The sequence below is a fragment of the Falco peregrinus genome, chromosome 19 (genome assembly GCF_023634155.1).
Source record: "Falco peregrinus isolate bFalPer1 chromosome 19, bFalPer1.pri, whole genome shotgun sequence".
In the NCBI taxonomy this organism is placed as follows: domain Eukaryota; kingdom Metazoa; phylum Chordata; class Aves; order Falconiformes; family Falconidae; genus Falco; species Falco peregrinus.
In genome coordinates, this window is record NC_073740.1 from 5043810 (window position 1) to 5065610 (window position 21801).

Here is a 21801-nt window from a genome sequence, read left to right on the forward strand (position 1 = left end):
GGGGCAGAGATGGGGGACACCGACCCCTCCCCCCCCCACAAGACCCCCCACCCATCCCCATCACAGAAGGCGCCTCCGTGCCCGCTGGCACCCGTTACTCTATTAAAAGGGTTTTACTCTGAATCCAAAAAATAATTTACCCCCCCAGTCACACAGCAGGGTAACACGTGCTCCCCGCCCCCCAGCCGCCCCCCGGCCGGGAGCAGAGAGGGGGCAAGCGAGGCAGAACCCCCCCCCCTCCCCCGAGAGCATCACCCCGCTCCAGGGAACAGCAGCGGGTTACACCAGGCTGGGGCCAAAGCGGGGGCCCCTCGGGGAGGGGAGGGGCGAGGAAGGGGGGTCCTGCCCTGAGCCCCACAAGCCCAGCCGCACCACAGCCCCCCCTGCCCCTCCCCGCCCCCCCAGCCATACCCTGTGAGGAAACAGTCTAGCGAAGCTAACGGGGCATCCACGAGCACCGGTGGGACCCCGGCAATCCACTCCGGCGCGGGGCGCGACCCCGGCAATCCCCCTGGCAAGGGCCGGGGCGCGGGGCCACCTCTGCACCACCGTGAGGGGCCGGGGCTCAGCCGGGCGGCGGAGACGAAGGCAGCGGTGTGACCTTCCAGCTGCCGAGAAGAGGGCACTTGGGTACGGGCAGCGCGGGCAGCGCGGGCAGGGCCGCGGCTGCTGCTCAGTCCTCCAAAGGCACCTGCAGCGCCGAGTACATCATCACTCTGCTGTCGTCCTCCTGCTTACCTGGGGGGCGGAAAGGAGGCAGAGGGTGAGCGTGGGGGGACGGGGCTGGTTGGGGGGGGCCAGGGCGGCATTTGCGGCCTCGCAGGGACCCCCGTTACGCAGGAGACGCAGCCCCCAGTCAACACAATGGAGACGGGGGCAGGTACGACCCATCCTCCCCTACCCTGGTGGCTCTGGGACCCCCGTGTCCAACCCACCCAACAGCTACGAGGGGCCAGGGACCCCCCCGCACAGCCCCCACGTCACCGCGGGGACCCCCCCGTGGCGCGCATGGCCCCCCCTTACAGGAAAGGCACTTGAGGATGTTGCGGAGGGAGCCCCCGGCAGTGACGAAGGCCCAGAGGCCGGTGCAGAGGGTGATGACGAAGATGGGGGCCAGGCTGGCCTCGTACCAGGGGTTCAGGAACGTCTGGGGGACAGAGACATGTTGGGAATGTCACCGCCGCCCCCACAGCCCCCCCAGACCACCGCGGTGGGGGAGAGGAGCTAGGCACTCCCAGCGGAGCCCGCTCCAGTGAGCCTGGCTTAACCTGCCCATCGGTTTTCCCCCAGGAGCTCAGCGCTAATCCTGCTCCGAGTCCCGGCCTTCCCAACCCTCTGCCCCCCCGGGACCCCCCCGACAGGCTCCCTCGGGCCCCAGCGCGCCCCGACTCGCCCCACAGCCCAGAGGTGGGGTTCAGGGGGTCCCCACGCCCCCCAGGTGGGCATCCCACGATGGCCACAGCCGCTCCGCTCCGGGGAGAGCTGTCGGTGCTGCCCGGGGGGGCTCCGGCTCCCCCAACTCACCAGCCCCGAGGTGAGGAGGTGGCTGGCGACCACCAGCCCCAGGCACCAGTAGTGGCGTTTCTCGCAGGCGTCGAAGAAGATCACGCCCCAGAAGGTGTGGAGCAAGACGAGGGCCATGGTGAGGAACGCTGGGGGAAGGGAGCGACACAGCCCCCCTCAGACCTCGTCACCACCTTCCTCCTCCTCCCCCTCGCCTTGGCAAAGGCAGGCTCCGGCCCGAACCAGCGCTGCCGCAGCACGCCGGGCGCCAGCCCCCAGCCTCACCGGACGTGATGAAGTAGTACGGTGAATCCCCGTGGATCCCGACGATGCCCGGCCCGACGGAGTCGGCCAGGATGTTAATGACGGAAAACATGCCGCTGATGATGCCGAAGGACAGGCCGGAGACTGCGGAGGGAGGAGGGAGTCAGGCGGGAGCCACCGTGGCGCCGCTGCCACCACCGCCAGCCCCACGCTCGGGGAAGGGTGGGAGAGCAGGACAAAGAGCCGGGGAGGCTGCACTAGCCCGGCGGGCTCAGCAGCAGCACCACCGGCCTCGGGTAGCCCAGCACCCCACGGCCAGGCAGCCCCGGGAGACGCAGGGAGGCCGGTGCCAGCTCATGCTCACCGTAAGCCATCTGCCGCAGGGAGATGGGGGACCGGCCGTCCTCGCTGATCATCGCCAGGCCCTCGTCCGCTTTCCTGCGGCGGGGCGGGGGGGAGGGAAAGCGTGAGCGGCTGGTTGGGAAGAGGGGCCGCGGCACACGGGAGGGGAAGGGACGGTTATAAACGAGACAGGGGCAAGGAGAAAGCTCGGCAGGGATCTAAGGAGGAAGATGCTTTGGGGGGTTCCCCCGACGAAGAGCCGAGCGGCAGCCACAGCCACCAGAAGGGTCACCCAGCCCCACGGGGGCCGCGCGGGCCGCCCTCGGGTGGGCTCTTACTTCAGCAGCTTGAAGTAGGCGAATCGAAAAGCCTCCTGCAGCAGGACGGAGACGGCAGCCCCGAAGATGAGGAGGCCATACTGCAGCTTGGCGTCCTCCCGGTCGCTGAGATGAACTGAAATGAACCAGATCAGAGACGCCAGGAGCAGCGACACCAGCCAGAAAAACGCCCTGGGGGGAGAGAGAAACCCCGGGTTCACACCCCAGAGCTCAGAGTCGGGCAAATATTCGCCACGCCGCTCGCTTGGTTCGCCCGGGCTCCTGGTCACTGTCGCATGAGGAGGGCAGGCGAAGGAAGCGTGGGAGCGAAAGCCAAAGGCATCCAGAAGCCCAAATCCTCCTTCCCCTTCTCGGAGCCGCAGCGACCTGCCCGGAGGAACGCTGCTGCCCCTGGAAGCGGGGAAGGACACTCAGTGCTTCGCCCCTCGGGGGTCAGACAGGGATGCACCATGGGGAAGCCAAGCGTGGGGGGACGCAACCCCCCCTGAGCCACTGCTCAAGCTCTTCTGACAGCAAACCCCCACGCTGAGGCGCGGGGCAGGAATCGCCACCCTGGGGGCTGAGCCGACCCCCCAAGGGATGGCATGGGGCTGCCCCCAGCCGCGGCTCTGGCCAGCACCAAGCCCACCGTGCTCCCGCCGGTGATTTGCACGAGGGGCTGCGCGGCGAGGCCCGGTGGCCCCCGGCCCGGCAGAGGCTGCGTGGTCAGAGCTGGGGGTGGCTCCCGCCGTCCCGGGTGCCGTGACGAGGCTGCAGCCCCCAGCCCCCCGGTATTTCGCCTCAGCCGGGTCACCGGTTTTAACCGGAGCCAAGTGGTGGGAGACCCCAAAGCAAGGGGACCCTGGGAAGGGGACAACCCCCCCCACCCTCTACAAATTCACAGGCTCATCCCACCCACACAGGGCATTTCCCAACTGTCCCCCCACCCCCCCCAGAACTGCCCCCAGGGTGCTGCCTCCCATCCCAGACCCCCCGACTGCCCCAAGATCTCCCCCTCAGCCCCTCCACACGCTGCCTCGGCCAGCCCAAAGCTGCCCCCTAAGCCCCCCCAGTGCTGCTTGTACCCCAGCCTCCCCCCACAGCCCCCCCCAGCTGCCAACTCCCCCACAGCCCCATCAACTAGCCCAGAACTGCCCCCACACTTCTCCAGCTGCCCCCTTGACCACCTTGATCCTGATTGCCCTGTCACCCCCCCGCTGCTGCCTGCCCTGCCCTAGACCCCCCCACAAGCCCCCGAAGCGCTCCCACAGCCCCCCCCGCTGTCCCCCAGAACACTCCAACTGCCCCAGAACAGCCCCTCAGCCCCCCCAAATGCCCCCAAACTGCCCCCTCAATGCACTCTGCACCCCCCCTACTTCCCCCTTGACCCCCCTCAACACCCTCTACCCCCCCAACTGCCTCCCCAGCGCGCTCTGATCCCCCAATATCATCCCTCAGTGCTCTTTGCCCCCCCAACTGCCCCCCCCCAGTGCTCCCTGACACTGAGAGGCCCCAGAACAGCCCCCACAGCTGCCCTCCCGGCACCACCAACCCCTCAGCCCCCCCAAAGGTTGCTCAGCCCCCCCAGAGGCCTCTCACGACCCCCAAAGGCCCCTCACTCTTCTCCAAGGCCTCTCAATCCCCCCAAAGGCCCTTCACGACCCCCAGAGGCCTCTCATGTCCCCCCAAAAGCCCCTCACACCTCTCCAAGATCTCAACCCCCCCTCATGCCCCTCCAGAGCCTCTCAACCCCCACAAAAGGCCCCTCATGCCCCCCCAAAGGTCCCCTCAGGCCTCTCCAAGGTCTCTCACCCCCCTCAAAGGCCCCTCACGACCCTGCAGGGCCTCTCACCACCTCCCAAAGGCCCCTTCAGCCCACCCAAAAGCCCCTCACACTTCTCCAAGCCCCCCTCAGCCCCCCCCAAAGGCCCCACACGCCCCTCCAGGGCCTCCCAGCCCCACCCAGGACCCCCGGGCGCCCCCCCCCCCCGGGCTCACCCCGCCACCAGCACGATGACCCGCAGCGGCTCCGCCGCCACCGTGAGCAGGACGAGGGCGAGCGCCGGCCCGAAGGCGATCCCGGCGCAGCCGAAGCAGACGGCGGCCCCCATGGCGGCGCGCGCGGGGCGGGGCGGGGCCGCGCGGGGTACGCCGGGAGCTGTAGTCCAGGAGCGGCCGCGGCGCCCCCTGGCGGCGGGGAGGACCGGCCTCGGGGGGCGCTGCCGGGGTGGGGACCCCCAGCCCCCCCTGCGGGCCATGGGGGCACCGGGGGCACCGCAACCCTCCCCCCCCTCCCCCAGCGCACCGGACCCCGCGGACAGAGCGGGGATGGGGGGGGGGGGCAGCAGGGATGGGGGGCAGCGGGGCTGGGGGGACAGAGCGGGGATGGGGGGGGCAGCGGGGATGGGATGACAGAGCTGGGATGGGATGGGGGGCAGCAGGGATGGAGGGCAGCGGGGCTGGGGGGGACAGAGCGGGGATGGGGGGACAGAGCGGGGATGGGGGGCAGTGGGCATGGGATGGAGGGAGCAGCAGGGATGGAGGGCAGCGGGGCTGGGGGGGACAGAGCGGGGATGGGGGGACAGAGCGGGGATGGGGGGCAGTGGGCATGGGATGGAGGGAGCAGCAGGGATGGGGGGCAGCGGGGCTGGGGGGCAGCGGGGGTGGGGGGGACAGCAGGGATGAGGGGGACTGCAGGGATGGGGGGACAGAGCTGGGATTGGGGGGGACCGCGGAGATGGGGGGGACACAATGGGGATGGGGGGGGGCAGTGGGGATGGGGGGGCAGAGCAGGGATGGGGGGACAGAGCTGGGATGGGGGGGACAGCGAGGACAGGGGGACACAGAGCAGGTGGGGGGACAGAGTGGGGGGATGGGGGGACACAGCGGGGATGGGGGCCCGAGGGGGCCGGCAGGACAGAGCAGGGTGAGTGGGACGCAGGGGGTCTGCGCTGGGGGGAGCTGGGGGTGAGGGGCAGGGGGGCAGACAGGACGGGGGGGGCATGGTGGGGTCACTGGGGCAGTGGGTGCTGGGGGTCAGGCAGCTGCCTGGGGGCGAGGGGCTGGCTCGTCCCAGCGTCCCCCCAGCGTCCCCCCGCAGACCCCTGGCATCGGCTTTGGGTGCTGGACCCCCCCTCCCTGGGCCAGACGCTGCAGGTCCGGAGCTGCCTGGGACCAGGCTGGGGGGGAACTGCGGGGGGTCAAACATTTTGGGGATGTGGGGGGGCAGAGACCACCCCAGCACGGCCTCGGGCTGGGTCCCCGACCCCGGCTGGGACACAAACACGTGGCTTTTGGTCCATAACAGAGACCCCATCCCCACCGCTGCTTTTGGGGCGATTCCTGGGCTAAACCGCCCCCCAAAACCCCATCGCTTCGGGGGGGGGGGAAGGGGGTGATGTCAGTGAGTCCCCCAGAGGTGACAAAACACAACGGCGAGGCCAACCGCAGCCACTGCCAGCTCCAGCTGCTGCAGAAAGGCGGAAGAATATAGAATATATATTGAGTATCGCTATATAGGGTCCTTCTGTAGGTGGCTTCCGTGCTCAGGGGGTAATTCCCGGCGGCTCCCGGGTGGGAGCGGGGGAAAATCCAGCCCAAAGACCACGAGTGACCCAACGTTTGCCTGGGAGAGCAGAAAAACCGGGAGACGACGAAGCCCAGGGCTTCCCGGTGAGGTGGGCAGGAGGATGAAAACCCCCGCTGCCACACGGACCTGGCACGAAAATCCAGTTTTCCAAGTGAAACCAGGGTGCTTGTGTCCCTCCCCAAATTCCCTTCCCTGTTCCTTCCCCAAATACCCCCTTTCCCGGATGCCCAAACCCCAAATAACCCCCCCGGTACCCCTCCACCAGTAACTTGCACATTTGCCCCAGGAACAGTTTGCAAACTCATAATATTATTTTCTTTTTTTGCAAATTAAAAAAAAAAATAAAAATGTGCAGGTTTATTTTGCAAACAATAGTTTGCAAAAGCCGGGAGGATTTTTTCAGCGTAATCTTTTCCAACAGGATTTGAGCAGTAGCCCTGGGAAAATTCCCTTCAGATATTTTCTCTTGGGGAGGGTTTTTAGCAGAGTTTTGTGGGTTTTTTTCTTTCTTTTTTTTTTTCTTCACTCGTTTACAATCTCGAAAGCGAATTTCACGGCTGCTCGTAAACGTATCACACGCGAACCACCCGGAAAGCTTATTTCAGTGGTTTCCCAGCTAATGAGCACTGGAAAAAATGCAAAACCCCTGGGAAGGTGCCCAGCGGCTGGAGCGTGCTGGGGTGGGAGCAGCCGGCGCGGTGTCACCATCCAGTGCTGCAGTGACACAGACCCACTGGCTGGACCCTGCATGTCCAGTTTGGCTGGCCACAGCATCTCCAGCAGCTCCACGATCCCATTCTTCCCCATCCAGGGCAGCAGGGCTGGGTGGGAATAACTGTTGCTTTTCTCCTGCTGGGTTTCTCGGCTTGGCTTGGAGGAGGAGGAGGAGGAGGAAGGCTGTAAGCATTGGGGGGAGGGAGGAGATGCTCGATAGCCATGAGAGGTGGCGTAAAAATAATAAAATTCCCAATTCCTGGGCAAGCAGCGGAGGTCTTGGATTTATACCAGGTTGTGCCTCGTGGTGCCCTGTAGAGCAGCCATCAGGAATTGCTGTGAAACAGGGAAAAAAAAGGCTTTTAAAAATAAAAGAATTGGGCAAAGCTGTGTCACTGCCCCTTCTCCCCTTATTTTGCTCCTGGGGCACTGAAACACACTGAAGAGCCACCACAGGATGCACCATGAACAGCTCCACTTCTTGTTCCAAGGATGCTCCAAGGATGCTCCCAGTTTTTCCAGCCACTTGGCGACCCCCCGATAACGCACGGAGCCTGGGGTATCTGTGGGTGCAATTCATACTCCCGTCCTGCCAGCGCTGTGGCCGCGGGGGTATTCCGAGGGGAAGGGATGGGATGGGATGGGATAGGATGGGATGGGATGGGATGGGATGGGATGGGAAGCATCCCATATCTCGAGCCCTGGGACGCGCCCCAGGGGTTCACGTGGCCCATCTGGCTCTAATTAAGGAAGGAAAAAATAAGACAATGCTTGGAAAAGCAGCGTGACTCTGCGACGGGCCACCCAGCACCACCTCCCGCAGCTGGTGATGCACCGAGCGCTCACAGTGCCTGTCCCAGCCCAACGCCGGCGGTGGGTCAGTGTGGGGCTACAGACCCCCGGGGTTCCCCCACGCATGGGGATGATGCCCAGGGGAAGAGCGAGCTGCTGCACAGCCGTCAAAACCAGGAACACGTTTTTATTATATTTTATTTATTTTATTGTACTTTTGTTTATTTTTTTGAGAATTGCTGCTTTAAAATGAGGGGGTTTCTTTATTTCAAAACAACGGCCAGCCCAAGCAGCCGCTGTTCACAACAGGGCAGGGATGGGCAGGAAAAACTTTATCCAGCCTCAGAAACCCCATCGAGCAGCCAGAACAGCCTGGGCGGTAGAAAATCCCCTCCGTTCCCCAAAGGCTTCCCGCAGGAAGGGCAGTGCATCCCACCTACCTCCCAGCCGGCACGCGGCGCTGGGATCACCACCGCAGCCGGTGCCATGGGGGAACGGAGCTTTTGCGTTTCCTTCATCCATTTTCCCATCTCCTGCAGCAAAACCACCGAACAATGTTCCCTCCGGCGACTTCCACAGGAATCCTGCTAATGTCATCTGCTTGGGCACGAGTCATTGTTAAGGGAAGAGTCTTATTTACCAGCTGCATTTGTTAAATTTCCCCTTCAAGTTTTGCTTCCGCCTATTAAAGTTGGGAAATGACGCGATGCATCCGAGCACCGGTGCCACCAGTGAGCTCATTTTATCCTTGATCCTCGGCACCAAACTGCAAGTTGTGGTGCAAGCCCCCGAGCACAGCCGGCCAGGCTTCACCACGCTGGGATGCTCCAAGCATCCCTGGGATGCAGCATCCTCAGCATCATGAGGAGCATGAGCCAGCTCTACCATCCCTTTCTGGAAAAAACATCTATTTTTTGGCTCCCAAGTTCAGTTTTCCCGTGTGGAAAGCATCGCTCCCACGCTGCTCCCTCGCTGCGGGACCTTTTACGGTTTGATCTCGGCACGTGAACTTTAATCACTGGAAAAAAAAAAAAAAAGACAAAATACAGAGATTGCGCAGAACGGGAATTAGGTTTTGGGAAAGGAGCATGGGATTGGAGATGGAAAAGATGTTGGTTTGGCTGCTTTTTTTGGCTGCTCTCCGGGTGGTGTTTTTGCTTTGTGTTGCAAGACATGAAAAGTGAGCAAGAACAAACGTAAAAGGAAAAAACTGAACAAAAATAGAGTGTTTTCTTTTTGCGGCCAGAAACACAATTCCAAATCAAGGCCCAGATTTCCCCAGTGGTCCCCAGCAGCTGAGGACCATCCCTCAGGCCGCGAGGATGCAGGATGCTGCTGGGGATGCTCCAGCTGGATGCCCCCGTGCTCGCCGCTGTGAAAGCACAGCCCAGTTTGGTGCCAAGGGTTCGTTTGTCCCTGTGTCCACCTTACGGTGCCTTTTATCCAGCTCCCTGAGTGGCAGTTCCATGCTGCAGGTACTACACTTTTTATTTTTCCCCAAGTTTTTCCAAGTTTCACATCATCACGTCCCACTCTGAGGAGCCGTTCTCAGCCCCAGACCAGCAAATCCCATTCAGTTCCAACCCCAAGCTTCCATGCCAAGAAGTTTGTCCATCCCACCCCACCCACTCACCCAATAAAAGCCACCACCATCCTCACAAACCATCCTTGCCCCTTCCATCACTTTAAACCCACAATATTGTAACTCTCCCATGGCTCTCCCTCTCCCCACACCACCCAAGCACCTCCTAGCTGAGGCGGCAGCTCCAGCTCCGGTGGGATTCATCCCAACGAGGTCAGACTTCTGCTTGGGTTGAGATTTTGAGTTTTGATGTTATTTTTGAGGGTCAAGGGGAGGGTTTGGAGATATTCGCTTCCTGTCTGCTCAGCCGCCCAGCTTTCCTCTGTGCTTAACCCTTTGCCATGCGTCTCCCTACGGATGGGAAAAGCCCTTTCAGCAAAGCACGTACATCCCCGGGAGCCCGGCAAATGTGTTTGGGATGCGCCTGGAAAGTTCTTCAGCTGGGTCCTGTATTAGTCGAAAAATAAAATCTGCCTTGGGCAATCCTTGGCTTAAAATTCATACGAATCTTTGGCTCAGGACTGACAGAAGTCTTTGGTTTAAGATTGATAGGAATCCTTGGCTTAAGAATGATAAGAATCCTTGGCTTAAGATCAATAGGAACCCTTCCTTGGCTTATGATCGATAAGAATTCCTGGTTTAGGACTGATAGGAATCCTTGGCTTAAGATTGATAGGAATCCTTCCCTGGCTTAAGATCGATAAGAATTCCTGGTTTAGGACTGATAGGAATCCTTGGCTTAAGATCAATAGGAATCCTTCCCTGGCTTGTGATTGATAGGAATCCTTGGCTTAAGATCGACAGGAATCCTTCCTTGGTTTAAGATCGATAGGAATCCTTGCCTTAAAATCAATAGGAATCCTTGGTTTAAGATCAATAGGAATCCTTCCTTGGCTTTTGATTGATAGGAATCCTTGGCTTAGGATCGGCAGGAATCCTTCCTTGGCTTATGATCGATAGGAGTCCTTGGCTTAAGAACGATAGGAATCCTTGGGTTAAGATCAATAGGAATCCTTCCTTGGCTTTTGATTGATAGGAATCCTTGGCATAAAATCAATAGGAATCCTCCCTTGGCTTAAGATCGATAGGACTCCTTGGTTTAAGATCAGTAGGAATCCTTGGCTACGATCGACAGGAATCTTTAGCTGTGATTGACAGGAATCCTTGGCTGTGATCGATAGGAATCCTTAGCTATGATTGACAGGAATCCTTGGCTATGATCAACAGGAATCCTTCCCTGGCTTACAATCGCCAGGATCCCTGGCTGAAATCGATGGCCGGGGACGAGGACAGCGCTGGCCATGCTCGTGGCAGCCCGCGCCCCCCCGCACAGATGGTTGCCATTAAACGCCCCCGCCGTGCCGCGGAGCCCACTTCCCTCTTCTCATCCGCATCCCGGAGCGGGAGGCACCCTCTGAGGGGAGGGCGGGGGGGGAGATGTGATGCAGCTGGGAGCATCATCCTGAGCCACTGAACCGGGGAAAATGTGGAATCCAGAGCTGGGACCAGATTCTGACGAGGGGGAGAGGATGCCTCAGGGATGGTGGATAATGGCAAGGCGAGAGCACGCCGTGCAGCCCGTCCCGCTTCCTGGGGGATCTCCCCAGTTAGGGGTTCCTTCTCACCGTACCTCAAAGCACAGCTCCTCTTGGCCTTCCCAAGACGCACCTTACTCCTCCTCGCTTCGCTAACACCCGCTGCCTGCCCCAGCACCCAAACACATCATCACCCATCATGCTTGAGAGGAAGGAGGGAGCCGTCGTGGCGGAATGCATGGGGTTTCCCCCAGGAAAACTCATTTTTATTGCTGCGTAAGCAAGAAAGTCACAGCGACCTCGGCGCCCCCCGCAGCAGACCTGCAGTGGGGAGCAGCACCCGGTGGGAACTGATTTCACACCGGTTTGCTCACACCCGATTTACGTCCTGCTCCTCTCAGTCCCCTGCTGCTTCACACCCCAGTTAACACCAGTTCCCACCAGCACCACGTCACCTTCTCGGAGGCCTTCTGCACCCGTATCAGCTTTTCCCCACGGTACAGAAGAACTAGATTTTGTTTTCTTCCCCAAAAATGTTTTCCTATTTTATTTTTAGAGAAGAGAGGAAAACCAGCAACTGATGCCAACCCGTCCCAAGGCACCTCGCCCTGCAGGAGCCAGCAGTAAACACGGAACGCGGCTCCTGAAGCGCCCCAAGCCAGGGATTTCTAGTCACTATGGAATAAAATAAGCCTGTGACCGTTTGCATTTTGTCTGATGGAGAAACTGAGGCATGGGAAGGGGAAATGAAGCCAAGAAAATGTTCCCCAAGATTTTCAGGGAAGTTTGGAACTGAATCTGGCTCCCAGTCGTCGTTCCTGCCTTCGCCTCTTAATCGCCGCCTTCTCGACAAGAAGGATTTGCTATAAATAACATAATCAAAACCATCCTCCCCTTATCTGCAAGCTCATCCTGTGGCACTAACCCTCCCTGGGGAGTAACTTCCCAAGATTTGCAACTCAGCCATCGGGAAAAGTCTTTGCCAAAGGGGGAAAAACCTTCCCTCGCCGGAGCGGTGCCACGGCCACCGCGCATCTCCTGGCCCGTCGGGATAATGGGAGCCCAGCGCGCCATCGCACCACTCGGCAAACGGCCGAAAAACGTCTTTTCTCAGCGCGCGGAGGCTGCTCGGTCCAGCCCTCACAAGAGTCATTTCCTGCCTCCGCTGGGACGCCTCAAGAAATTCCCGAGCAGCAGTGCTGAGCCGCACCAGCGGACGGCATCGACGCGTAGGATGACGAACTTTTTAATTGTGGCACTCTTGGTTCTTCATTTCTTACTGGGTAAATACGTTTCGCTGGTTTTCTGGCTTGCAATTGAATTTTACCATGCTGCTAAGCGCCGGGTTTGGAATTATTTCTGCACTTCTGAGATGCTGCGGGTCGCTTGGGGTGGGGTCTTGGGATGTTTGCTTGGAGATGGGGGGTCTGCAGCCAAAAAAATAATGGGGGACCACATGATGTAATGAGTCAAAGTGTGTGCTTGCAGAATAGTCTGTGTGCTTGGAGATCGCAGCGTGTGCTTGCAGAATTACAGCCCCTGCTTGGAGAATAGAGCGTGATAATTAATGTTTTCCATATTGCACTCAAAATAATTTGCGATATACAGCTGGGAGCTATTAAGAGAGACAGATACAGGCAAGGGAAAAGAAAAGCCCCGCACCAAACAGGATTTCCTGAAGCATTAGGTGGGCACTTGGGGGCCATGGGGAGGACCAAAGCGGGGGCAATCGAGGGAGGGGAGGCATGGCACCGGCAGCCCCCAGGCGGGATGAGTGGCAGGAACCTGAGCAGGACAAGGGGGAACACACACATGCAATGAAGTAACATTTCTGGGAAAGTGAAGTTGTGGGCAGCACTGCCATGCCTGCCGCAAATAACCTTCCTCCTCCTCCCCGCTCGATGCGAAATGTCATGCCAGGGGTTAAAAGCGGCCACGGAGGGGGGGGATTTCCAGATGGAAGCTCTTTGGGAAATACAACTCTTATTATTCTTAGTGTGGCTCCAGTGTAAATACAACGGCCAACTTGGAATAACTTTCCCAGAACGCTGCGTGCGCGGGGGGATGCGCTCCAGGAGCCGGAGCCAGAAAGGATGGAGGGCGAGCGTGGGAAGGCACGCGGGGTGGACGAGCATACGCTATACCACGCAGCTCCCGACTGCGGTCCCGGTGTCCCTGAAAGCTCGGGATGGGGACAGGGTGGGTCGAGGTGTTTCCCGTGGCAGGGCTGAGCGATGGAGAAGGCTGCGCGGTACCACGATCCGCAGACTTGACTCCTTCCCCTTTGGCTCCCCTGGCAGAAAGTCTTGGGCTGGGTCACTCTTTTCAGATAATTTCCTAATAATTGAGAGGTTTTGGATCTGGGCTTCTTGCTCAGCCCGCTGCCGGCGCTGAGAAACCCGGGGCTACGTTAGGAAATGGGGGGAAATTTTGGAGAGGGGCACCCAGAGCTATGGCTGGACCCGGGTACCACTGACAGCATCATCAACATTCTTAACACTGTAACTCATAATATTATAATTATCTTGTTAGATGAGCGGATCTGCTATATTTAAGTATCACAATATTAATATTAGATCTTGTATTATGGTATGAGTATCTTACTATCTTATTGTATGAGCACCTTCTATTATTATACGAGTATGTGAGTATTACAATATTAATATTTTCAATTAGTCTGCTTTACAAGACCCTGAGAAAAAGAAACCGCATGGAACCTTGTATTTGGAAAAGGGAAATGAGCAACGTGATACAGTTTTGACAACATCATACGATTCAGAAATCTATTTATAGCGACTCAACCCTACGGAAACGTGAGGCTCCCTTCTGAGCCTTCAGCAATTTCGCAGCAAAAGGCACACCAGGAATAAACCAGGCGGGTCGGTGGCCGAGGAGCGGCTCAAAACACAAGAAGCAGAGCTTTGAGATCCATCCCAAAATAAATCTGGGGTAGGGGGTGCAGGAACACGCTGGAAGGGCTGCTGCATCTCCCTCTCCCGGCACATCTGCGCCCAAAATAGAGGAAATAAAACCCCCTCTTGGGACGAGCTCTGGTCCGGTCTGCAACACGATATCTTTTGTTGTGAAGTCTCTGATTTAATTACGGACCAGATTGCGAATCCATTACTCCCACCAGGGAACAGGGTTTGCACAAAGCGCCAATAAATCATTGAAACTATTCATGTGAAACCGTATCCAGCCAGCTCGACGCGGGTCTCTGCCTGCGGTGCCGCATGATGAACCGTTCACTTTTTGTTTGTTCTTAGGGAACGCTGAGGTAGAAGAGGAGGAGATATCAGAGTTTTTATATGACTACGCATCTCGTTTCAGTGAGAAATTGCTTTTTGTTTATTTGTTTGTTTTTTTAATCACTTCATGCAAGCTGCATGAGCAACTTGGGATAACCCGGGTTGGAAGGGATGCCGGGAGGTCTCCATCCTGCCTCCGGCAGGCAGGGTGAAGCTTTGCCCACACAAACCACCGCAAAGGCTCTGAGAAGCCGCTGAATCTAGTCCTCAGCAATTACAAATAACACTGCACCCACCCCACCCCCTGTGCTGCCACCAGCACCCACCTCGGCGCCCTCAATCTTTAATTTAAGCCAAAAGCTCAATGCTGCCGTGCACGGCAGAAGGAAATTCAGGGGCTGCCACAGCCCCGGGTCCTTGCAGCATCATACGATTCAGAAATCTATTTATAGTGATATTGCAGCGTCGGAGCCTTGCAGAAATACCTGTAGGGAAATGGACCTGAGGTCTGGGGAGATGCTATTCTGATGAAGGAAGAGGTTTGCCAAATTGCGGCTGCATGAGAATTTGAGTGGCGGGTCAGTCCCTGTGGGTGCTCGGGGCAGGACATGCAGAGCCGCAGTTTATTTCCCCAAGGTATTCAGATTAATTTAAATTACGTGGTCTATTCCGAGGGGAAAAGACACGCAATGATATTGTCACGACACAAGGGTGGGACACATCTGGTCCAACGCTGGACGATGTGCTCACAGCACAGGTTCCCCCCTACCCATTTTGTGTCAACAGAGAGAAATTGGTGCCCAGTATCTCCACTGGCTTTAAAAGGAGCCTCTGGAGACCCTCTCCCATGAAAACATTGGTGTCTGAACTACACTAGGAACCTCTGACCCAGACGTGAATAACCTGTAGGAAACACATGCCCCAGCGCTGACTGCTATAAATTAAGCCACTCTCGGGCACAGGTGGCGTAAAACATCAACCAAGATGAAAAGTAAAGAACATTTTTCTGGAGCGGCTCTGCCCCCGGTAGCTCTTCTTACCATCTGAAATCACATCTTGCCAAGTTAAAAAGGTGACTGAGATGGACCAAGAGCAGGGACACCGCCAGCAGCTGCTCCTGGGCAGAGAATCGCTTCGATTCCCGCGGCAGTAACAGGCTCCCGCACCCCCAGCACGCTGCCATCGCAGCTCCCAAGTAAACTCAACCCAGGCAGCCCCTAAAATTAAATTTCCAACCTGTGGAATTGATGCTTGGTGTCATTGTTGTAACGGTTTGAGTGGGTAAGATGCCTGACTGGCTGTGCTGCCTATTAGCACAGCCTCATCAGGACAATGCTTTCATTCCAGGTGATTACTTATACGCAACTGTAGAATATTATTCTGATAACACCACGTTAATACCCACCATGTACATATATGAGGTGAGTTGGGCTTTCTCTTCGTATTTTTGGAAGAAAAAAAAAAAAAAAAAAAAAGAGGCCTTCCTTGCCAAACCCACTGTCACAGGAAGGAATAAATGGATTAAAAATGCTGATTTTAAATTACTGAACAACTCACGTGGCTTTGGCCAAAGGGCACCCATGCAATAGCTGGGGTTGGTTTGCCGCGGATTTATTCTGCCAGTTTGCAGAGAAGGTAAGAGAAGGGAAAATCCCTAATTTTCCTAATTAAATAATATCAGACCTGTCTCAGCGAGGGATCCCCCTGGATCCAAGTTGGACTTGATGATCTCAAAGGTCTTTTCCAACCTAAATGATTTGTAGTGAAGCCTATGCTGTGACACCATAGGTTATTCCTTTTCCTATACATCCATCCAAGCACCATCAGGGCTTTGGGGAAGGGATTTCCAAAAGCAGATGCCACCCCCTGGATTTCAGTGATCGCTTTGCCCAGTGACAGATAAGGATGCTCCTGGGCAGCCACGCGATCTCTCCCCCTGGCAGCAATCACCAGGAACACTTCAGAAGTCAGAGGCTCATTGGGGCACGAGCTCTGCCACTGGCTTTTAGCACATTAAAACAAGTGGTTTTTTTCCCACTGATTTATTTTCCTTGACTTGCCAGGAGCCTCAGGAGTCGGTGGGATCGCCCCTCCAGTGTCACCTCCCCCTCAGCCTCCTCCTCAGCCTCCTGGGTTTCCTGCTATGACCCCCGTGCTCCTCCTCAGAAGGTACTAAAGCCCCGTAGGATTTAAGCGCTCACTTAAAGCACGTCTTTAAGCTGGCAAAATTCAATTCTTCCTAAAGGAGCAGCAAGCAGCGCTTTGCAGCAACTTTCCAACATAATTCAAAAACTATTTAAGCCTTTCAGGCACCCAGCTGCCACGCTAGGGACAACCAAAGAAGCTTTAGTTGCTACTAATGACCTGAAGAGGCATTTTAGGGTATTTTTCCAAAGTGACCTCTTTGCATACAGCCTTCACCGGGAGCTTCAGTGGCACGACCACGCTGTCGGCACCCCTGGCCCAAACGGGGTCACAGCCCCAGGCACCACCACTGCTCAACCACCCAAATCCCCTTTTTTCCAGGGGCTGAAGCTCACCGACATCCCAGGTGCATGCAAAATCCCTGTCCCGCTGGAAGTGTGGCCTGAAACACAATAGAAGGACATAGCAACCACTTCCTCATCTTTTCCCCTCGTTTCAGACACGACGGTCTCGATGAAGGAAAGAACATCGTCACCGCGTGGGAAATTACATCCTCTCCACGAAGCCGTCACCTCCACCTTTAGTCCAGCTGTGACTTTATGTACAAAGTTTTCAATAAATGGGTGATGCCAACCCGAGCCATAAGAGTTGTACAAACACTCAAAAGCTTTGTAATGACTAGGTCCTTTCCGATTTCCTATTATTCAGTTGTAAATATGAACTCCTGCCAACAAAACTACTAACGATCTGTGTTTGGTCTCTAGTGTGACGCCACCAACACCCTCTAGGAAAACACAAGGAACACCGGCACCATCCACACCATGCGGTGTGCTAAACCTGCTCCTCCTGCCCCAATTCCCACCCCATTTCTTCAGGAAAACCTCAGCATTCCCAGACGCAGATTTTGCCATGTCCCACCTTCCCAGGTCACCACCTGAAACGGGGCCGTTTTGGGACAAACCCTCCATGCCGGCAACTGTCCGTCATGGGGTTTGTAGTGACTGGTGGTGCAGTTTCACCTGCCTGATAATCAGTAAACACCAGCAGAACAGGAATAACAAATACAAGAACCTTGTATCAGCATTGATCTCATCAAAAGGATCTTTTCAAGCATTTAAACCCATAAGCTACCAGCTACTGGCTAACTAGAAAAAGCAGGCAGATGTTTTCCACCTAGGTTTTCCGAGAATTCCTCTTTATGCTATTTATTTTCTAGAAACACCAGCAATATCTGTGGCACAGTAAGAAGTCGGACCAAAACAAAAGCTCCTCCAGCCAACACAGCCCCTATCAGCTCTGCAAGGAGAACAAACTGTGCCAGATTATGTCTTTTTTGGGGAAGAAGTCTGAGTTTTTAAGGCTCCTCTTAGTCCAGCTGGGGAAAAAAAACCAAAACCCTGAATGTGCCATTCCACACTCTGTGTGTTTACTGTGCTTTTCTTGGGGAGAGTTATGGGGAAGCAAACCTGGTTCAGGTGCACCCAACGTGGTCTTGGGGCTCCTGCAAGTCAATGGAGGTTGAGTCAACCCAAGAGGCAGAGCTCACGGCGGTCACATCTGCACGGCCCCCAGGTCTGCAGAGCCCCAAGCTCCCTCGAGCACCTTCAAAACCCCCGGCAGAAATTCCCCAACCTGCCGGAGCAGGTACAACCCCAACCCACCCACCTCCTCCACACCCACAGAGCAGCCAGTCCCACCACCCCTCACCCCGGTCTGCGGGGCTGCCCAGGCTCCCAACCTGGAAAAGCAAAAATATTTTATTTCCTAGGGGAGCCAAGAGGGTCCAAAACATGGCCAGGAGCTGCTGAAGTGAGCGAGAGGCGAATGCGCTGCCAGCCAGTGCCACCTCCTGGCTCCTCATTGCTATAAGAGTTGCTAAAAAATGCTGAACTTTGCTTAGGAGAGCTTCGGAAAATAATTTCTGAGCACGCAGCTTTGAGATTTTCAACCCTGCAACGAAGAAAAATCAAGGGGAAACAATACATATGCCATGAAGCTTCTAATACACTAGGTTTACTCATCATTAAGTTATTAGTAAATATTTAGTGGCATCGCTACTCCACGGTGGCGCTCCTGACACCAAGGGGCAGAAAACCAGAAGCCCTTTCCAAAAGCGCCAGGTCAACCCAATCACAGGGGAATTAATTACGTGAAAACGCACACCACAAACACGGTTTACTGCAAAAACCCAGCTCACTTCAAGATCAGAAGAAAGGGCCAAAAACTATATTCAACTCAGAGGAGCATTCAGGGTATGTCCTTGACTTAATTACAGCTAACGATGTACAGCTGCAAACGACCCTACTGCTTTCCCAAAGCAGGTATTATTCACAAAAATCTCCTTAGTTTATAAATGCTCTAACCCAGGGAGCTCTGACCAGGGAAAATCCCAAGTTTTCCACTACAGGACACAGTCCTGCTCATGAAAATATTAGGAGTTTTAAGATGTTTTAATTCTTTTTCTTTGGAAAGGCACGTCTGTGCTTCTAATAGCAAAAGATCTCACCCGGAATCCTTTCTGACAGCAAAGCCGGGAGCTTTCCCTCAGTCTGCACCCGAAGCCAGAGGCGAATCCATTCTCCTGCTCCATGTCCGGATGCTTTCCCAAGTTGCTTTCCCAGATTCGCCCCTTTTTTCACCACTCGCGCAAGGTTCACCCAGCAAACCTCCACGGGATAAGCTGCTTTAACACAAAGAGGATTTTCCCTCCGGTTCTGAAAACCTTTCCTAGCTCCGGTCAGGCAAGAAGCAAGCAGAAGGTCTCCCAAGGTCCTGGCTGTTTTCTAGCAGCAATTTATCAAACTCTTTGAGGAGCAAATCCTGCTGCACCCCGTCTTTGCACAGCGTCCCTGGGGAGCTGCAGCCCACGGTGGCTTTGCGAGAGCCTGGGCACATCCTGAAGCGGTGCTGGAGGAACGCTGCGCACCCTCTGCCATCCCGCAGTGCAGGGTAACCCCAGGTTTTGGATGCATTTAATGTGCTCCAGCCTCACATGGGGCATCCAGCCTCCGTGACTGCAAGAATGCAAGAAACCAAACAAAACCCCACCCAACAAAAAGGGGGTTGGGGTGGTTTTAGGGCTCATTTTCTCACGCCAGGTGTTGGTGACCCTAATTTTTGCATAGCACTTATACAGGAGCAACCATGGGAGGTTTAAGAGGAGCCTGGTTTCACCCCCAAAACCACCAGTGATGTGCATAAACACGCAAAACGGCAGAATTGCGGCTCAAAGCCGTCCTCCCTGGGGCCAGCGAGGAGGTAACTGGTTCTGGGGTTTGCAACCCTCTATTTTAGATACCTGTTAAGATGAATTTCTGCCGATTTATGTAGTTATTGAAGAGGGCTGGGACTGGTCTCCTGCATTTATTATTTTTAAGTTATTACTTTGCTCAGCGTCCTGGTACATCCATTAATACCAACCTTGCTCGGATCTCGAAGCCCTAACAGGAGCGGCAGCACTAACATGGACTATTTCCATCAGCACCACATGGAGCAACAGGATCTGAAACAAACCAAAAGAAATGGTAATTCTCCTTTTATTCCTTAACTCTCCCATTTTTCTTCCATTTACTTCATGGCACGCCTCTCGGACCACGACTCCGGTAGCAAAAAGGCACAGGACGAGATGCAAACCCCGCATATGGCCGAACACACTCCTTTTTTCTGGCTCATCAGCAAAGTTAAGAGAGACACTTTGTAGGCTCAGCTTTTCCCCTGAAATACTTTTTTGCTGCTGCTGCCCCAAAGCAGACACCAAACTCAAAATTAAATTGATTTTGATGTGCCTAACACCAATACTGGAAGATCTCAGAGTCAACTGAAACCCCAGAACCTAGGCAAGCAGCGAGTACAATTCCGCAATGACAGAATATTGCCGGTATTGAATCCAGCCTCAGCTCCCCCAACAAACTTATTTTTTTTCCAAACATCTATTTTTGAAGCACTTCAATATCAGCTGTCACAAATAAATTTCAGTTTCAGAGGGATGCTCTGCCCTCAGCACCGCAGGCAGCATTGCAACCAATTCTCCCCTTCACCCCTTAATTTTTTTCCTACACCAGCTGGTGACTTTGTATTTGAGACCCCCCCTAAAATAAAATACCTTCCTGCCCAAATATGGCACCAAATTGGCAAGATTGAGTCTTTTTGATCCCATTTTTAACCCCTTCTCAAATAACCAGAGAAACTGGCTGGCTGAACTCTCACTATTTGATCCTGAAACAGGAAATATTTTCTCTGCTCAGTTTACACAAAGCGGAATAGACCGGCAAATTCCCATGTTGGTTTTTTTGTTCTGCCACCGAGTTGCCAAAACGTCTCCGGCTATTTGAGTCCCAAAGTTAAAAAGAATCAACATATAAATATTTGGAATTGCTTGTTGGGGAGGGACTAACACTTCCAGCCTGGCTCGTGCTTTGTGTTAAGTAGAGTTAGTGGCTTATGGGCAGATTCCGCAGTGTAGCTGGAGATCAGCATCCTCCAGGACCGAAGCTTTAAATATAGAAATACTTTTATTTTAAATAGCAAAAAAGTTTCCCGTGCTTCCAGATGTATAGAAACCATACATATCCACCCAGAGGTGCCTCAGAATTAAAGGATCATGCTATCACATGGCTGTTTGCTCATGCATATACCTTGACCAAAATATGTCTGCAAAGCTCCCTTCATGCATATTAAGAAAAAATAATGCAAATTAACAGTAACGACCATGGCTTCTTCTCAGTGGTGGGGGGCGGCGGGAAACCCAGATTGAGATCTGGCCAGACCTGACAGGGCCCAGTGGTATTCACCTGTGGTTTTGCTTTGGCATCACGTCACCCCCTGCCCATTTCCCTATTTGAGGAGTTCTTACATCCTTTATTTGTAGGTTTGTTTTTTTTTTTCAAGTTTAACTGCAAGGCGTGCACAGCCATTGGCAGGGTGACAAGCTGATGGGGTCCAAATTTTAATTGGGGTGTCCAGGAAGCCCCCAGCCTGCCGTGGGGTGAGTGCTCCCACAGCAACCGGGATGCAGCAGAACAGGTCTGCCAGGAAAAGCAACGCTGGAAATCGCCTTCGGAGCCTGCAGGAGAGGGTACAACCCCGAGGTGTGCGACCCCCCCAGCACCATGACCCACACATTGCCCCAGATGCAAACCCCGCACCCACAGCGCATCCCTCCACGTGCAAGATGCTGCATGCAAAAACTTGGCGGCGGTACCGGTGCAACGAGACCTACAAAACCTGGATGCAGACTCCCACCATGCAACCGGGTGCTCAGCCCACCGTGCAATCCTGCTCGCAGTCCTCCACGCAACCCGCCGCCTGCAGCCCCCTTCTGCAACCACGCGTGCCACCCGCCGCTCGCCAAACGGTGCCTGGAGCCTCACCCCCCCTCCCCAAGCAGTCATGCAACACCCCCCCCCGCCCCCGAGCGAGCAGCTCCCCCCAGTGCACCGGGCCATGCCAGCACCCGACCACCACCGCACAACTGGGGGTCTGCGCCCCCCGTGGGGGCAAGCAGAGGGCGCAAACCCCCGCGAGCAGCCCACCCCAGCGCAAGGGGATGTGCAAACCCCCCATCTGCACCCGCCGAGGCCAGACAAGGGGGCACAGGAGGCGGTCCAACACCCCCCCATCCAGTCTCCCCTCCGTGTGACCGGACACGCAACCTCCCACACGCAACCCGCCCCCCCACGCGTGCGGGGGTGCGAAGCCCCGCTCACAGGGGCAGCAGCGCCCCCCACCCCCCGCAGGGCCCGGCCAGCCGCCCCCACCGGCAGCCTGGCCG

General features: G+C 56.0%; 2 protein-coding genes across 9 annotated transcripts; both read right to left on the bottom strand.

Moving 5' to 3' along the window:
- Positions 1-89: 89 nt before the first annotated feature.
- On the bottom strand, positions 90-4584 carry APH1A (aph-1 homolog A, gamma-secretase subunit). The gene is made up of 7 exons (XM_055792447.1): positions 4425-4584; positions 2448-2618; positions 2132-2205; positions 1789-1911; positions 1525-1652; positions 1024-1147; positions 90-738 (listed from the first exon to the last, which is right to left on the bottom strand). The coding sequence occupies exons 1-7, from the start codon at positions 4535-4537 to the stop codon at positions 674-676; spliced, it is 798 nt and encodes a 265-aa protein (XP_055648422.1). The 5' UTR covers positions 4538-4584; the 3' UTR covers positions 90-673.
- Positions 4585-6291: 1707 nt separating this feature from the next.
- Positions 6292-21381, bottom strand: LOC114014076 (uncharacterized). 8 transcript variants are annotated; one of them, XR_003557434.2, is made up of 3 exons: positions 18538-21381; positions 7962-8539; positions 6292-7065 (listed from the first exon to the last, which is right to left on the bottom strand). XR_003557434.2 is itself a non-coding variant. In XM_055792322.1 (3 exons), exons 1-3 carry the CDS (start codon positions 19669-19671, stop codon positions 17503-17505), a joined length of 876 nt encoding a protein of 291 aa, XP_055648297.1. In that variant the 5' UTR covers positions 19672-19862; the 3' UTR covers positions 16805-17502. The 8 variants fall into 8 exon arrangements, 1 of the variants encoding a protein (XP_055648297.1); XR_003557433.2 differs by lacking the exon at positions 6292-7065 and having other exon boundaries at positions 7727-8539; positions 18538-18711; positions 19452-21381; XM_055792322.1 differs by lacking the exons at positions 6292-7065; positions 7962-8539 and adding an exon at positions 16805-17981 and having other exon boundaries at positions 18538-18714; positions 19452-19862.
- Positions 21382-21801: the final 420 nt, after the last annotated feature.

Excerpts from the sequence above, each read along its gene's own strand:
- APH1A (XM_055792447.1), bottom strand. The coding sequence starts at position 4,537 with ATGGGGGCCGCCGTCTGCTTCGGCTGCGCCGGGATCGCCTTCGGGCCG. Across the intron at positions 1,912-2,131 it reads CCTGCGGCAGATGGCTTACG|TCTCCGGCCTGTCCTTCGGC; the intron begins GTGAGCATGAGC and ends CTCCCTCCGCAG. Across the intron at positions 739-1,023 it reads CATCCTCAAGTGCCTTTCCT|GTAAGCAGGAGGACGACAGC; the intron begins GTAAGGGGGGGC and ends TCCGCCCCCCAG.
- LOC114014076 (XM_055792322.1), bottom strand. The coding sequence starts at position 19,671 with ATGCGGGGTTTGCATCTCGTCCTGTGCCTTTTTGCTACCGGAGTCGTG. Across the intron at positions 18,715-19,451 it reads GGCTTCGAGATCCGAGCAAG|CAGCTTATCCCGTGGAGGTT; the intron begins GTTGGTATTAAT and ends TTTGTGTTAAAG. Across the intron at positions 17,982-18,537 it reads GCTGTCAGAAAGGATTCCGG|GGTTGAAAATCTCAAAGCTG; the intron begins GTGAGATCTTTT and ends TCTTCGTTGCAG.